This window comes from Sminthopsis crassicaudata, chromosome 4 (assembly GCF_048593235.1).
Source record: "Sminthopsis crassicaudata isolate SCR6 chromosome 4, ASM4859323v1, whole genome shotgun sequence".
Taxonomy (NCBI): domain Eukaryota; kingdom Metazoa; phylum Chordata; class Mammalia; order Dasyuromorphia; family Dasyuridae; genus Sminthopsis; species Sminthopsis crassicaudata.
The window spans coordinates 137,219,208-137,237,947 of NC_133620.1; the positions used below are offsets into that span (position 1 = coordinate 137,219,208).

Below are 18,740 nucleotides of genomic sequence, written 5' to 3' on the forward strand. Positions count from 1 at the left end.
TTCTCTTCTTCCATTTTAGAGAACTGAGGCAGCATTTGACCATCTCTAGTCTTGTGATATGTAGTATATAGATAAATGAAATGTAAATTTCACTCTACCATCTTTCAGATATCATTGTCAGTTCACATCTGCCTATTCTTTCAGTTCCTCAAGATATAATTTCTCGTGGTCTAGTGTCTTTATTTAGGGCAATTGAGTTCTCTTATCACCTTATTCATATTGGATATTAGTTCATTATTATCAATCATTGTTTTCTTTTCAGTCCAAAAGAAAAAAAAAAGAGGGGGGGGCAAAGAATTTAGGAATTCTGTCCTCTCACTCTTTTAGCATCATCCTATTTACTCTGAGCCACAGTTTTATTAGTTTGAACTCTTAAGATCCCTTCTCCAGCTATAAATCTGTGAGCCTATATACAAAGAATGTTTTTCTGTGAAACTTAACTTTTAATTCCTTGTGAAAAATAAAGAGATACACACTTGAAATGGATAGTGTTTTCATTCTTTATAGTGATAGGAAGGTCATGCTGATTTGAAGTAGATATCCATTTTGGCTTATTCTTAGCAAACCTTGTTTTCAATTTTATGTTAATGTTAATACCTTTGCTGCTTACATTACTACTTAATTTGTGATCAGAATCATCTTATTTTATTCATGCCTTCACACTTTCTACAACTCAGCAGGAGCTCTAGGAGAACCTGTAACTCTAAAATACAAATTATCCCTGTCCATAGGAAAAATAAAACTAAAAAGCCATTTCAGAATAGTTACAAGACTTTTGAATGGATGTGGTCTCCTAAATTTCTTTTGTACTTAATTTGTATATTAAAGCTCTTCTTAGGTTGATATATTGCATCCATTTGAGTCATTATATCCTTTCCCTAACAAAGACTGGTGCTGGACAGAGCATTTAGTTCTTGCATTAATTTGATCATATAAATTATTTTTCCTTTCTGTTAGTAAATTTGCAGCTGATCAATGTAAATCCAAACACATTTAAGCAAAGTAAGAAAACATATCGATGCAAAATTATTCCAGCTAATATGTAAAGTATTGGATTAATATTTTTGTCTTACCGTATTTCTTTAGATTCATTTACTCACTTAGAAAATGATGACCATGAACAGTTAAACTAAAAACGTTTTGTACAGCTATGGAACCATCTGTGATTTTCACATGAAATAATTTTTCTTCATTTTAGTCACTTCCTTTAAAAATTTCACTATAATACTGATATGTATTAATATGTACAGTAAAATAGTTTTGAAAATGAGTTTCCCCTATATGTACAAAAATCTTATTTTTATTAGTAACATATAAAAATTACTATTTCTAATGACAGTAGTACTATATTAGTAATTCATCATCTTATGTCACAAATTAATAAATATATATTATCAATAAGTAACAATAACAAATACTTGGGGTAGCACTTTAAAATAATTGGAAAGTTATATTAACTTGATTTATAAAATTGCCATACACACACACACACACACACACACACACTCTCTCTCTCTCTCTCTCTCTCTCTCTCTCTCTCTCTCTCTCTCTCTCTCTCTCTCTCTCTCTCACCTACTTTAACGCATAATCCCAAATCAAAACTGTCCTAATTTTCCTTTCTATTTAAACAGACATGTGCAAGTCAGATTTTTTTTTCCTGATTAGAATTTGATATCTCATAACCTTAGATTTTTAAGAGACAAAATGTTGTAGTGAGGGAAGTCAGGAAGACAAAGTCAGAGCCAGCCTTTAACACATTTTGACGATATCATAGTAGGTAAGTCATTTCACCTCTCAGTGCCTTCATACCAACCCTTTGAGAGATTATTATAAATTGCAAAACAACTGGTGATTGGCTTTGATAGATAAAGCCTTATCAGGAGTTCTGTACACCTTTACAGATTTGGACCAAAGCACAATAGTTTCTTTTATTCAAAACACTTTCATTTTAGTTATTGTAGGGGAGATAATTTATCTGTTTAAAGGAAAATAGTCCCCTAGTCTATTTAAATCATGCCTGGAAAAAAAAAGGCAAAGAATTTGAAAATAAACCTTTATTGTCTACATATATGACATTTTATCTTAGATTAAATGAAAAAGGTGGAAAATCTTAATAATTGAAAGGAAATAAAAGAATACATCCCAAAGAGCTCACATCTTGAGAGATATGGAAGTAGAAAGAATAATTATATAATTTTTTTCCCATATTGTTATCATAAAGGTTAAAAGTCCTACATATTTTCTTTCTCCTTATAACATTTACCAATTTGTTCCCTCTTAGATTTAGCCTGAACTGTTTGGCTGAAAGATTAGCAACAGTTGGAAACTTATGTAAACATTTCCTTTGAAATGCAAAAGAAAAGAGGGCCAAAGATACTGAACAGCAGGTGGGGGCTTGGAAGGGACATTTTTGGCAATATCTGAATGGCAATGACAGCTCTTCAGTTCCTGACATGCAATTATATATTGTGGCTCAAGGAAAAAAAAAAAAAAAAGAACTGAGTTACCATGGTGTTAGAGAATTAGAAAGCAAAAACAGATGTTACTTTTGGTTAAAAGCAGGACATAGAGCTTTAGCCTGGATTTTAGTCCAGTTGAATACTCAAAATGAAACATCAAAAGCACACATTTTGGAATGTAATTAATCCACTTTAAACAAATGTTTCAAGAAGTAAGCTATAATATTAATAAGCTGCCAATTGCTTTATAATGTTTTTTCAAATAAACCTTGAGTATTAAATGTAAAAGTAACTACCAGTTTTTAAAAAAAATCTTATAATATAAAATGCCTTAATAGAAACACACTATAAGATCTAATGAAGACAGTTGAATATGATTTTAATTTATTTTCAATCTAAAGTTAAAAAAAATAAACATTTCTAGTATTTCATTCACCATCTATAGTACATAATAATTTATACATAATCCTTCAGGTTATAGCCTGCATTCTCTGACTGAGCAGTTAAGATATCCTGCTGTGAGGGAGGATAGTGCCTAGCTTCTTGATGTCTTTTTAAACAGGAAGTGCAGAAAATCACACCTGCTACAAGTAGTAATACTGTTGAAATAATTCCAAGGTAGATAGCTCCTCCAGGTTCATGCTTATTGTGCTCTGGGACTGTTGGATCCCAGAAATTTGAAATGATCTCCTTCATGTACCATGATGTAGGTATTAAACCAGATACCCCTGAGAGAATAAAACATACTCCTCCAGCAAAAGTAGTACGATTTTTGGTTTCTCTGTCCCCTCCTAACCGTGTACATTTCATGCCAACTGTAGAAATGCAAATCCCCAAAGCTGAGAGGATGCAAGACAATACCATGGTGGTCCGTGCAGTTTGCACATAGACAGGGAGGGATAGGATTGAGTGTTTCAGTGTGCAACTGAACATCCCGGTGCTGAACCATGTGCAGTCCATCCATAGCCCTTGAAGTTGAATAATAGCTGTTATGATATTTGAGCCCACATTTACATTTACCTTCCAGTTTGGCAATAGTGTGGCTGTAATTATGCCGCAAATGCCAGATAAGGCTAGAATAAAAGCAATGAGCTGTAGACCTGCCGATGCCATAATGCTGATCTGTCTGTCTCCTTTTGTCAGCCTGATCCTCTCTCGTAGGTACTGTCCAATAAACTGCAGTTGTTTCAATGAAGACTGTAAATGGCTCTGTACAAGAAGGAAAAAAGATAGTTGCAGATGAGCAATGGAAATCAGGAAAATGGAAAGGAAGGAGAAATGAGTGAATAAAAGTGCTTACATTTATAGTTGGAGCTTATCTGAAGGCACAACTGAATGTGACCCTGCCGTGAATGAGTGAGCACTCTGTAAAACAGCTGAGAAGAGAGATTACATAGCTCTTAGATGCTTCCTTTTCATGCTTATATGAAGGATTATTCAAGGTGTGTACTTCAGAGAAGTAATGCTTATTCTTGAATAATGTCCATTATTCTCAAAGGAAAGGTGTATTCTATTAAAGAATTGAATTATATATAAATCAAACAACTGAATTTACTCTCAGATTTTTGTCTTTTAGTTAGGGGAGTTCTCTGTCACCATTTTCAATGGTATAAAAAGAAGTCTTTTCCCTACTTTGCATTGCAGAAGGATGAGATTATGGGTGTTGTACACTACAGACCATGTCAATTTTTTCAGTGTATAGGCTGGTTTTGTTGAACTGTTTTTCTCCCCTAGTTTATTCTTTTTTATGAAGAATAGCTCTCTGGGAAGGGGAAGTATATATTGGTAAATCTAGGTCATGTAAAAAATAAAAAGCTAAAAGCTATCAATAACATTTATTTTATATGTGATATATTTTCCAAAACCAGTACTTTATTTATTTAAACTGCATCTGCTCAAATCTCCTAAAGAAATTAAGCTATTGTTGTTTACTTTTCATCACATGTACTTCATAGTTCAAATTTGTGGGCATGAGATCTATATATGCTGCCACCTTAAGTATTGTTATCTGTATCTTAATAAAATAAATTCCTAAAATTGGTTTTTAAAATAAGTTTTTTGGCGAACTAAGATGGCAAAATAACAAATACAGACTGGTTTCCCAACCATACATTCACACAGTTCTAGAAAATTCTTCAGAATGAATCTATTTGGAAAATTTTAGAAAAAATAACCATGAGTGATTTTTCTAGCCCAGATCAGTGAAGTGGAGACAGATCTGTGGCATTAAGGTAAAGGTCTAGCCCAGGACAGCTGAATAGATCATTTTAGCCTCAAAAGGCTGAGAGAGACCTCAGGTTGTATGCTAGGGCAGGAAGAGGTACCTGAGCTCTGTTGTTCATTACCCAGTTCTGAGTCACAAATCCAGGAGAACTAAGAAAGGGACTTGTGCCTAGGGGTAGCAGAGAGGAGTAAGTGGTCTTAATCATGAGCCCCATTTATTAAGTAAGGAACAAGTTCACAAGCAAATAGTAGCCATGTGGCTTTGACCTCAGGAGCAGATCAAGAACTCAATTCTAGCTTTCAGCTCTGGCTGAAGCCTAAAATAGAATAATCAAGGCTGGAATCCCAAACTAAAAGGAAGTGTACAATTCATTCTCTCTGAACCTGCCGAGTTTCACAGCTGTCTGATAGTGTCTGAGTCCAACATCAGTCTATTAGAATGACTTCAGACACCTACCTAGATCAGAAACTTGAAGAGCTTAGAACCAGAAGGTAATGAATATACTTCTTTGTGGGTCACATCACTTTTCATGTCACCAGTTTGAGCTGTCCTTTTAATCTTGGAATAATGATGTTCAGCTTTCCCAGAAAAAACACAAATCCTTAGTTTAGATAATTTCCTAGAAGTGTACAGAACCCAGCCCTAATGTAAAGTCCAAAATCAAAAAGCAATTTAGAAAAATGAGCAAACAAAAACATAACCCCACCTTCAAGAAATATTATAGTGACAGAGTAGCTCAAGACACAAACTTAGAAGAACATGGATATAAAACATCTATAAACAAAAGCCTCAAAAAAAACCCCATAATTTGGGCATAAACCCAATAAGAATTCCTGGAAGCATTTGGGGTTGTTTTTGTTTGTGTTTTAAAAAGTGGGAAAAATGACTTTAAAACCCAAATGAGATTAATAGAGTAGAGAATTAGAAAAGAAATGAGTGCTATGTGCAAGCAAAGGAAACAGAAATTGATTGAAGAAAACAACTCAAAAAATAAATTTGCTGAAATGGAAAAAAATACTAAAGAAAATAATTCTTTGAAAAACAGAATTAACAAAATGGAAAAAGAGAACAACTTCTTTAAAAAAGAATCAATGAAATGGAGGGAAAATCCAAAGAAAAAACAATTCCTTTAAAGGAACCATTGGCCAAATGCAAAAAGAAATGAAAAAAAAATTCAGTAAAAATTAGAATTGGACAAATGGAAGTGAATGACTCAATGAGACAACTAGAATCATTCAAATAAAACAAACAAACAAAAAAAAAATAGAAGAAGATGTATAGTACCTCATTGGAAAAACAATTGACCTGGAAAATAGATCCAAGAAAGAAAGACTATGTAAGAATATGCCTGAAGGCCATGATGGAGTGGAGGGTGGAGGTGAGAAGAGAGCCTAGACAACATCTTTCAATAAATCAAGGAAAACTACCATAATATCCTCAAGCCGAGGGGTAAAATAGTCATTGAAAGAATCCACTGATCACCTCCTAAAAGAGACCTCAAAATGAAAACTCCAAGAAATATTATAGCTAAATTCCAGCATTATCAGATCAAAGAAAACATATTGTAAGCAGCCAAAAAGAAACAATTCAGATATCAAGGAGACACAATCAGGATTATCCAGAACCTAGCAGCTTCCACTTTGAAGGATCAAAGGACCTGAAATATAATATTCTGAAGGGCAAAGGAGTTTGGACTATAACCAAGAATCAACTACCCAGCATTATCTTTCAGGGGAAAAGATGGATATTCAATGAAATAAGGGATTTTCAATCATTTTTGCTGAAAAGACCAGAACTGAATAGAAAATTTGATCTTCAAATACAAGACACAAAAGAAGCATTAAAAGGTAAAAAGAGAAGAAAAAAAAATCTTTAATGTTTTAAAGGTTAGAAGGTACACATCCCTCCATGAGAATATGATGTATGTAATTCTTTAGAACTGCTCCTTTTTCAGGGCAGTTAGAAAGCGTATAGTTAGAGGGTGTTGGTATAAGTTGATTTCAATGTGATGATTTAAAAAAGAAATTACAGGTGGAAAAAGGATTGTACTGGGGGAAGAGGAAAGAGGAAGCAAAATAAAGTAAATTCCATCACATGAAGAGGCATAAAAAACATTATAGTTGAGGGGGAAAAGGAAGGAGGATGAGCATTGTTTGAACCCTAATCTCATCAGATTTAGCTCAGAGAGGGAATATCATACATATTTAGTTTTGTATAGAAACTTGTTCCCCCCCCTCCACTGGGAAATAAGAGGAGAAGAGAGAAAGGAAAGAGAAGCTAATAGAAGAGAGGGCAGAAGTAAAAGTGGAAAGGGATAAAAAATAGTGGGGCCCAAAAAAGGGAGGGCAGATTGAGGGAGTGGTGATTAGAAGCAAATCATTAGTAAGGAGGAAAAGGCTGAAAGGAGAGAGAAAACTATAACTTGGGGAAAATAAAATGGCAGGAAATATGGAATTAATACTTTTAATTGTGAATGGGAATGGGATGAACTCTCCCATAAAACCAAGTGGATAGCAGAGTGAATTAAAAGCCAGAATCCTACAATATGTTGTTCATAAGAAATACATTTGAAACAGGGAGATATATGGAGTAAAGATAAAAGCTTGAAGCAGAATCTGTTATGCTTCAGCTGAAGTTAAAAAAAAAAAAAAAAAAAAAAGCAACAGTAGCCATCCTGATCTCAGATCAAGCAAAAGCAAAAATAGACCTAATTAAAAGAGATATGGAAGGAAACTACATCTTGCTAAAAGGTATCAATTGTAATGAATTAATATCAATACAAAACATATATACACCAAGTGGTAAAACATCCAAATTCCTAGAGGAGAAGATAAGTGAATTAAAGAAGAAATAAACAGCAAAACCATACTGATGGGGATCTCAAATTTCTTTTAGAATTCTAACATTAAAATAAACAAGAAATTAAGGAAGTAAAAAGAATTTTAGAGGTATGATAGACCTTTGGAGAAAATTGTCCTTTTCTCAGCAGTACTTAGGACCTACACAAAAATTGACCACATATTAGGGCATACAAACCTCACAAACAAATGCAGAAAGGCAGAAATAGGAAGTGCATCTTTTTCAGATCATGGGGATATAAAAATTACTTGTAATAAAGGGCCATGAAAAAATAGATAAAAAATTAATTAGAAACTGAATAATCTAATCCTGAAGAATGAGTGAGTGAAACAAAAAACCATAGAAACAATTGATAATTTTATCCAAGAAAGTGAGCAAAATGTATGGGATGCAGCCAAAGCAGTTTTTAGGGGAAATTTTATATCTCTAGATATTTATATGAATAAAATATTGAAAGACAAAATCAATGAATTGGGCATGCAACTAAAAATGCTAAAAAAAATAAATTTTAAAAACCCCATTTAAAAAACAAATTAGAAATTCTGAAAAAATCAAAGGAGAGATTAATAAAATTAAAAGTAAAAAAACTGCTGCGCTAATAAACAAAACTAAGTCTTGGGGTTTTTTTGGGGGGGAACCCAACAGAATAGATAAATTTTTGGTCAATTTGATTAGAAAAAAAGAAAGAAGAAAATTAAATTAGTAATATCAAAAATGAAAAGGGTGAACTTACCACCAATGAAGAGAAAATTAAAGCAATACTTAGGAGTTATTTTGCCCAACTGTATGCCAATAAATTGGATGATCCAAGTGAAATGTATGAATATTAACTCAAAAATATAGATTTCTCAGATTAATAGAGGAGGAAATAAATTACTTAAATAGTCCCATTTTAGGGGGAAAAAAAATTGAATAAACTATCAATGAATTCCCTAAGAAAAAATCTCCAGGGTCAGATGGATTTACAAGTGAATTCTACCAAACATTTAAAGAATACTTAATTCCAATATTATACCAACTTTTGGGAAAATAGGGGAAGAAAGAGTCTTACCAAATTTCTTTTATGACACATATATGGTTCTGATATCTAACCAGGAAGGAACAAAACAAAGAAAATTTAGACTAATTTTCCTAATGAATATTGCTGCAAAATCTTAAATAAAATATTAGCAAAGATATTGCAGCCTGTGATACATTGTGACCAAGTAGAATGTATTCCAGGAATGCAGGGCTAGTTCAGTATCAGGAAAACTGTTATCATAATTGAACATATCAATAATCAAACTAGCAGAACAATATAATTACATCAAAAGATGCAAAAACAGTATTTGAAAAAATACACTAGAGAACATAGGAATAAATGGAGTTTTCCTTAACATAATAAATAGCATCTGTCCAATACTCTCAGCAAGCATTATATGTAATGGGAACAAACTGAAAGTATTCCCAGTAAGATCAAGGATGAAACAAGGTTGCCCAACTATCACTACTATTCAATATTGTACTAGAAGTGTTAGCTTTTGCAACAAGAGAAGAAAAAGAAATTGAAGGAGCTAGAATAGATAATGAGAAAACAAAATTATCATTCTTTGCAGATGAAATGATGGTATACTTAGAGAATTAATTAAAAACTACTAGAAACAATAACTTTAGCAAAGGATATAAAATAAACCCACATAACCAACAGAATCCAGCAGCAAGAGATAGAAAGAGAAATCACATTTAAAAAACTGTAGAAAATATAAAATATTTGGGAGTTTTCCTACCAAGACAAACCCAGAAACTATAGAAACATAATTACAAAACACTTTTCACACAAATAAAATTAGATTTAAATAATAGGAAGACTATCAAGTACTCATGAGTAGGCCAAGACAATATAATGAAAATGACAATTCTATCTAACTCTACTTTTTCAGTGCCACATGAATCAAACTGCCAAGAAATTAATTTAAAGAATTAGAAGAAATAATTACAAAACTCATGTGGAAGAACAAAAGATCAAGAATTTCAAGGGAATTATGGGGGAAAAAAGTGCAAAGGAAAGTGGCCTAGTGCCAGACCTGAAACTATATTATAAAGCAGCAATCATCAAAAACCATTTGATACTGGCTAAGAATTAGAGCAATGGATCAGTGGAATAGATTAGGTTCACAAAACACAATAGTCAATGACTATAGTAATCTTGTGTTTGATAAACTCAAAGACTGTAGCTTTGGGATAAAAAGCATTTCTGAGAAAACTGGAAAATAGTATGGCAGAAACAAGACATTAACCAACACCTAACATCCTATGCTAAAATAAGGTCAAAGTAGGTTCATGATTTAGACAGCAGATTTATAAGCAGATTAGGAGAATAAGAGATAGTCTGTCTTTAAAATCTGTGGAGAAGGAAGGAATTTATGGCTAAAGAAGTAGAGATTTTTGTGAAATATAAAATGAATAATTTTGATTATATTAAGTTAACAAGGTCTGGTACAAACAAAACCATTGCAGCCAATATTAGAAGAGAAGCAGAAAACAGGGGGAAATTTTTTTTTAATCTAATGTTTCTAAAATACATAACTCAAATTTGTGAGAATATAAGCCATTCCCCAAATGATGACTGGTCAAAGAATATGAATTTTCACATGTAGAAATTAAAGCCATTTCTAGTCACGTGAAAAAATATTCTCAGTCACTATTGATTAGAGAAATTCAAAATAAGACAACTCTGAAATACCACTATACACCTTTCAGATTTGCTAAGATGACAGGAAAAGATAATGATAAATATTGGAAGGGGTTTGAGAAAACTGAGGCACCATCATATTGTTGGTGGAGTTGTGAACTGATCCAACTATTCTGGAGAACAATTTGAATTGTGTCCAAAGAACTGTCAAACTGTGCATATCCTTTGATCCAGCAATGTTTCTACTGAGTCTGTATCCTAGAGATCATTAAAAAAAGGGTAAAGAACCCACATGTGCAAAAATGTTTGTGGCAGTCCTTTTTGTAGTGGCAAGAAACTGGAAATTGAATGGATGCCCATCAGTAGGGGAATGGCTGAATAAGTTATGGTAAATGAAGGTAATGGAATGTTATTGTTCTATAAGAAATTATTTCAGAAAAGTGTAGACAGATTTATATAAACTGATGCTAAGTGCAGAAAATATTGTACACAGCAACAGTAAGATTATGTGCTGATCAATTGTGATGAACTTGAATCTTTTCAACAATGAGGTGATATCAAGACAATTCTAATAGACTTGTAATATAAAGTGCCATCTACATGCAGACAGAGAACTGTGGAGACTAAATGTGGATAAAAACATGGTATTTTCATCTTTGTTTTTGTTTTTGTTGTTGTTTGCTTGATTATTTTTTCCTTTCTTGTGTTTTTTCCCCCTTTTGATCTGATTTTTCTTGGAAAACATGACAAATGTGGAAATATATTAAAAAGAATTGTGCATGTTGAAGCTTTATTGGATTGGGGGAAGAGAGGAAGAATTTGAACATAAGGTTTTGTAAGAGTCAATATTGAAAGTTATCTTTGCATGTATTTTGAAAAATAAAAACTGGGTTTTTATTTTAAGAAAAGAATGAGTTCTGTGGAAGAAAGATATAAAAAAGAGACTTAACAGCTTGCTTATATCATACAAAATGTTAGCAAAATAACTTCTTTAAAATTAGAAGCAACCAAATAAAAATTAATGACTCCATGAGATATCAAGCAATACTAAAATAAGCCAAAAGACTAAGAATAGAAGAAAATACAACCATTCAGTTAAAATAAATGACAAATGAAACAAGTCAGAACAAGAATAATCTAATCATCATTAAGAAATACAATTTTGAAAAAATCTTACCTGATCTCTTAAAACAACAAAGTAGACATAGAAAGAACTAATCAGTCATCTAAAAGAAGTCAGAAAATGAAAATTCCCAGGAATATTATAGTCCCAAATCCAGAATTCCTTGGTCAAAGGAAAAAGACAATTTTTAAGCAACTACAAAAAAAAGTATTCAAATTTCAAAGAGCCATAGTCAATGTGATAAAAGATTTAGCAGCCACCAGTATAAAGGAACAAAGAGCTTAGAATATGATATCCCAGAAATCAAAATATTTGGGCTTATTGCCAAGAATAACTTAACAGAAAAGGAGAACATTATCCTTTAGAAGAGGAAAAAAATGGATCTTTAGTGAAATAGAGGACACCTAAGAATTTCTGATAACAGACCACACTTGCATAGAAACTTTAAAGTAGAAACACTGAATTCAAGAGAAACCAAAAAAAAGTAAATATAATTGAGCAAGATCAAATAAGTAAAAAACTGTTTACTTTGTTATACGAGGATATAATTTTTCCTGAAGAATTCTGTCATCTTTAAAGGTCACAGAAAAAGTAACTAAATGGTGTAGGAATGATTCTGTTATAATTGGATGATCTTAAAAGAATGGAAAGGGAGGAAAAGAAGTATATATTGTTGGGAGTAGAGTGAAAAGTGAGAGGAGGATTGGGGGGAAATTATTTCATCTAATTTTGTTGCGGAAGTAAAAATCTATACAATAAGGAGAAGGGGATGAGATGGGGCAAAGAATAGATGATAACTGAACCTCACTCTTATCTGATTTGCTGGAAGGAGAGTGGAATATAAATTAATACACATCTGAATCCAGAAATATATTTAGCCCAATGGAGAAACAGGAAGAAAAGTGGCCTAAGGGAAAGGAGAAGGAAGATAAGCAAGGATAAAGAGAAAGATTCGTTTAAAGCAAAATAAATTCTCAAATGAACAATAAGAAACAGAAGAAAAAATATGATGGAGGGAAATGAACAATTATAACTATGAATGTAAATAGGATGAATTCACCCACAAAAAAGAAAAGGATATTAGAATGGATTAGAAACTAAAATCCAACAATATGTCATTTATAAGAAATATATTCTAAACAAAATGATCCATATAGAGTTTAAAAGTGGAATGAAGCAGAATCTGTCGTGCTTCAGATGAAAAAAAAAAAAGCACAGGGATGGCATTCAAGATCTCAAAAGTACAACAAAAAGTAAAACAGAAACTGAGAAACTAAATACCTTTAAAATGTACCATGCACAATAAATTAATCTCAGGATGAAGCACATGCACCAAATGATATAGCATCTAAATTTTTAGGGAAAAATTAAATTACTTCCATATTTAAAAAATCATATTGAAAACAGAAACTTTAAAAACCATAATTCTATCAATCAGTACCAAAAAATGCCTTTGACAAAATACACAATTCATTTATGCTAAAAATCCTAGTTTAAGCATAGAAAGATCTTTTTAAAAAAATATTTAAAACCAAAAGCAAACATACTATGCTATGAAGATACACTAGAAACTTTCTCAATAAATATAGGAGCAAAGCAATGATGTTCATTCTCTCCAGTATTACTTGATATAATTCTAGAAATGCTAACAATAGCATTAAGAATGTAAAGATAAGTAAAAAAGACATAAAAGTCATCCCAGTTGACTTGTGATAAGATTTACATAAAAAATCTTGGGGAATCAACAAATACTAACCAAAAACCCTTATCATCAAAGTTGCCAATTGCAAAAATAAACAACCAAAAAAAAAAAAAAAACAAAAACAAAAAAAAAACAAAAACAAAACCCAATTCCAAAAAACAAACCATAAAAATCAATAGTATTTTTGTACAATTGTTAAATTTGACAAGCAGTAATAGAGAAATACCAAACAAAATAGCTACCAAACACATAAGATTTGGGAAATTCAATATACCAAAACATATGAAATATTTGTATAGAATCAATTCAAAAGGACTTCTTAGAGAAATAAAGAACAACTTAAATAATTGGAGGAAAAAACTCAGAACAAAACCATATCAATTTGAAAGAAACTATAATTTTATACACAGTTAATATACAGTTTTAATTTATGTGAATTAAACTAGAAAAGGTTACTTTAGAATTCAATAAAATTTTTATAGCAATTTTTTTTGAAAAAAAGTTTTAAAATATCAAAGGAAATATTTTTAAGGTAATAATGAATGGAGAATAATATTTTCAGATCTCAAGCAGTTGTCATCAAACCAGTTAGTAGTAAATAGAGAAATAGCATATAGAACAGGCTACATAAGGGAGAACTAGGAAGAATGAGAAACATTAAATTTATATTTGATAAATCTCAAAGCATAAATCATTTAAGAAATAAATCTTATTTGCAGGAATTTAAAGGAAAGCTGAAAAGCAATTTGGCAGAAATTAGGCTTAGAATAATGATTGTACATGTATGATCTATGTCAGATCATTTACTGTCTTGGTAAGGAAGGAAAGAGAAAAAAAATTTGAACTCAAAATCTTACTGAAATGAATGTTGAGGAGGCAGCTAGGTAGTACAGCAGATAGAGCACCAGCCCTGAAGACCAGAGGACCTGAGTTCAAATGTGACCTTAGACATTTACTAGCTGTGTAATCTTGGGCATTGCCTCCATCAAAAAAAAAAAAAAAAAAAAAATTGAATGTTGAAAATAATCTTTAAATGTAATTGGAAAAAATACTATTAATATAAAAATTTTTTTAAAAAGTCTTTGATAAATATCTTACAGTATAAATAGATATGACCTAAATACTAAAGAGCATAATATTAAAAAAAAAAAATTAGAGAAGAGTAAATCATGCACAGCAATTGGGTAGGAAGTGTGTTCTTATCCAAACAAGAGATGGAGGAAATTACAAAAGCTAAAATATATCATTTTGATTACATTTAAAAGCTTCCACACAGACAAAATGTATATTGGATAAGAAGGGAAACAGCATAATGGGCATAAAAAACTTTGTATCAAATTGGCAAGGGCAATAAAAGATGAAAAAAGAGTGTTGAATGTGTTATGGAACATAAATGCACATGAATAATATAACCATTTAGAAAGGAATTTGTAATTATAAGAAGTGATTGAAATGTTAGTTTTTTTACCTATAAATTTATTACCAGATCTAAGGAGATCATTGATAAAAAGAAAATCCCCATAAACATCAAAACTTTATATCATCACTTTTTGTGTTACCAAAGATATGGAAACAAAGTAAATGGCCATTGTTTAGGGAATGATTAAACCAAATTATGTTACATGAATGTAATGGAATATTACCAACTTGTGAGAAACGACAAATGTGAAGTGAACATCATGGAATTAGATGAATTGATGAAGAGTGACGTAAACCAAGCCAAGAAAACAATTTATGCTAATTGTAATAATGTAAATGAAAAGAAGAGTCACCACAAAATAGTTGAACATGAATATTGTAAAATTACAAAGAATCAGCATAATCCCAAAGAAAAGATATGAGAAAACACCTCCTTCCATGCCTTTGCAAAAGTGGTGGGTGTGAATGTGGAAGTTAAGTAGATATGATTTATTGTATATATTTTTGATATGTTCAACAGTTCTGCTAGATTTTTTTCCTTTACCACTTTTTAAAAAATATTATTTTATAAAAGGTCTCTCTGAGAAGCGGAGGGAAAAGGTGCATAGGAGAAATTTTGATAAGATAAAAATATCAATAAAATTTACTTTTAAAGAAATATGGAATTACCTATCTCATTGAATTGGATACAAATAGCCCTCAAAAGTAGTGAACCCTAATTTTAGGATTTATTTGTAAAAGAGAAAAAAGTTCTTCTTTTAGTCAAAATTTATAATAATTATGACATACTACTATCTAAATCACTTAAGTTTTAGTCTGAAATTTTTGCTGCACTTGATTTAAATCTGTAATGTGATTCTGTGCTACTATGATCATAGTGGCATTTAGATGTTATAATGTTACATTTCTCAAAAAAAGTTATTTTAAAGAACTTTAGTATTTCTGTACTTAATTCCAATTATAATTATGTAACTTGATGTTGCTGACTATGATAACTTTTGAACCTTTTCCTTTCTTTCGCTTATAAGTAATAGGAAGTTTTTAAAAAATCTTCAAGTCTAGGAATTCTTAACCTGGGTAGTTGTTGTGCAATTTTAATAACTATTTCAATTTAATTCCTTTTTAATCGTATGTCTTTTGACACTTTTTGTTGTACAATTTTATGCATTTAAAAACCTTTCTTTGAGAGATCCATAAGTTTTATCAACTTCCAAATGTTCCTCACACACAAAAAGTTTAAGAACTTCATATCTATTTTATATCTCCCATTTCCCAGACAATACTCAGAGCCCAATTAAGCTTAATTTGCTCAAGATTACAAATCTAGGGAATGGCAGAGTACTGATCTTTTGATCTATGTTTTTTTCTATATGACACATTTTCTTAATACTGACTTCATGATATATTCTGCCCCTATTATACTAATTAGACCTGCTTTCTCATAGTATTTTCTATTTATATATACTCCAGACAGGTTTTTAAGCTTCTACAAAGCCATATTTATATACCACTTCTGAAGAGCAAATATTCCACTATTTTCTTCTTCTGTCGTCCACACTTTCTTTATTATCACAGGTAGGAAACAAACAAATTATTCAAGGAATGGTTCTTTGAATAATTCACCTAGTAGATGAGGGCTTGTTTTTATTAACCATCATAAGCAATTTTTTTTAACCAATTTTAAAGCATAGATGCTGTCAGAAGCACAAATACCCTAATGCTAAGAGAAACTCCCTTGGATATATATATATATATATATATATATATATATATATATATATATATATATATATATATATATATATATATATATATATATAGCTCTTGATGACCCCAGGAAGCCTTGGAATCTTTTTGGGAAATACCAACAAAAGTACAGACTATGGGATGTTTTAGAATGATTTTGAAAAAAAAAGAGTTGGAGTCATTGTTTTTTCCTTATGTGATTACAATAAAACAAAACCATTAATAACCAAGTTGCATTGCTATAGTTTCCTTAGCATCCATCATTAATGACTCTCCAGGACTGATAATGTAAAATCTTTTGGAAAGTTTCTGCCCCCCCCCCACCTCAAATTACAGGATTTTAATATTTAGAATCACATTTAGCTGAATTTAAGTAGTTTTAAATTTGGGGTTTGCTTGCCCTCCCATGGTTCATCTTTGTAATATCCATAATCCTTTTCTTATCTAAAACTAAAGTTGAATGGAAGTGGCTAAAAATTGTTAAATATCTTTACAATTTATTCATGATGAATATTTTTAAGAAATAAATTTCGATGATTTGGTTTTCAGCATTACAAACTCTAGTCTACTCCCTACATTTTTATACCTTTACAGAACTTTTCGGAAATTTCTAGAGGGCATTTCTTTTATCTCTTCCTCATACAGTCTTTTTAAATTTTGATTAAGTAACTCGATTAAAAGACCTTCACCCTTTTCTATTGATCTGACAATACTCAATTTTCAGATTGTTGAACAAGTTTTGATATATTCTCTATATGATTTGCTATTACTTGGATTTAAAAAATTTTCAGCTTGCTCACATCCTTTAGACAGATTGTTCATCATAATTAGCTGGTCCGTGCTTTGCTAAATTACAGGTCTAGGAAAAACCAGCATAAACAGTACAAACCAAACTAATATTTCAGATATAATCAAAACCCTTTTGGTTGCTTGGGATTAACATAGCACTTACTTGTAGAATTCCAGGTTTTAAACTCTTTCCTCAATGTGAACAGACTTCATGAAGAAACCTTTTCCTTATATGCTGTTCAGTATTCTTTAGTAAAAAGCACACTAGAATCTTAGTTATATTTTATGAGCATTTTTTCTCTCTTAGGCAGTACAGCAGCCTTTTCCTTTAAATTTCTGTCAACTAGTGAATAAAGACGTGCTTTGTTTTTAATGGTGGTGGGGTGGTAGTGGTGTGGAGAAATATTGTATTAGTAAGCAAAAGCAGGAGATCCCTTTGGTTCTGAATAGAGAGCTACTTTGAGGTCCTACAACAAAATGCTTACATGACAGAACCTATGAATGTTAAATGTACATGAGGATATTTTTGCCAAGAAAAGGTTGAAAATAGACTTCATTTAAATTCAACTCCCAGTTTCTTATGTGAGTTAAAAACTAGCTTCTAAATCATGATTCAAAATCTGTCATATTGTCAGTGGTTTCTAAATTTCTCATACCTGTTGTGGATATACTTCAAGACCTTGATTGTACTCTCATCAATCTTCCTCAGAGGAACTGGACCCAGTTAGGAACAAAGAAGGAAAGTCAACTAAACAAAGCTTGCTTTTCCAAAGTGTTTTGAATTGGTGATAAAGGTCTCTAACAAGTTAGCTTGCTGTGTAGCAAATAAAGAATAGCATATCAAATTGAGAAGTAAAAACTGCTGATCGTGCTGGAAGATAAATACCAGGTTCTCTAGCTCATTTTCTGAGCTGTGGGAGAATTAGAAAAGGGGAGGCAGGGAGGAAGGAGGGAGTTACTGTTACAACATGATTTGTTGGAACCAGAAATTCTGAAATGTCTCTCAGCCACTATTCACTAGATAATTTACAAGTTGATTTGATTTTAATATCATGCTTTAATCATGTACTTATCATTTGTTACTGAATTTTTTTCTAAGCACTTACAAGTTATCAAATTAATTGAGTTGATAATTTCTTTCAATTAGATAGAAAAGATTCTAAGAACATTTTTGATCTTATTATTGTTAAAATTGCTTTGTGATTTTGATTCTGAGAAATTCAGAAATAGCCCTCAGAAAAAGAGATGTCAGTGTTTTTGTGCTACTTTCAATTTTATATCCACAACTTAAATTTTTTTGTTTTTTTGTTTGAAAATTATAACAGAAAAATATATACGTATATTTGTCATGTACCATTCTTTATCCCTTTTCACTTATTATGAAATGTCAATAGTACCCAAAGGAAACTATGCTACTACAGTTATAGAAAACACTAGTTTTAGATTTTCTCAATCAAGAGGACATATATGTTTCATTTTTGTCTGCTTATCACTTTCTGGATCTTTTCTAAACGTTGTCACAATATTGGTTCCTTTGATATGCAGAAAAAGTAGATTGTACATATTCCCAACCTGAGAAAGCTCAATAATTGACGATTCCATTAAAATTTTTATTTTAGCCTCTGCTTTTCACTTTGAAATTTACCTGTACTTCACCAGAAAAAAACATGCTTGCTTATGTAATATTGGGTGACTTTGTGGTCATTATCAGTAGGTGATTAAAGGACCAATGCAAAATGAATGAGAAT

The 18,740-nt window shown here is 31.4% G+C and overlaps 2 protein-coding genes across 3 annotated transcripts in view; one reads left to right on the forward strand and one right to left on the reverse strand.

Annotated features, from left to right (window-relative positions):
- The window catches only part of TFB1M (transcription factor B1, mitochondrial), a 69,084-nt gene that overhangs the window by 32,583 nt on the left and 17,761 nt on the right, over positions 1 to 18,740 (forward strand). The window lies entirely within an intron of this gene.
- Positions 2,916 to 3,572, reverse strand: CLDN20 (claudin 20). The gene has a single exon (XM_074309470.1). The coding sequence runs from the start codon at positions 3,570 to 3,572 to the stop codon at positions 2,916 to 2,918; it is 657 nt and encodes a 218-aa protein (XP_074165571.1).

What these genes read in the sequence shown, in the direction of transcription:
- CLDN20 (XM_074309470.1), bottom strand. Translation starts at nt 3,572, where the DNA reads ATGGCATCGGCAGGTCTACAGCTCATTGCTTTTATTCTAGCCTTATCT.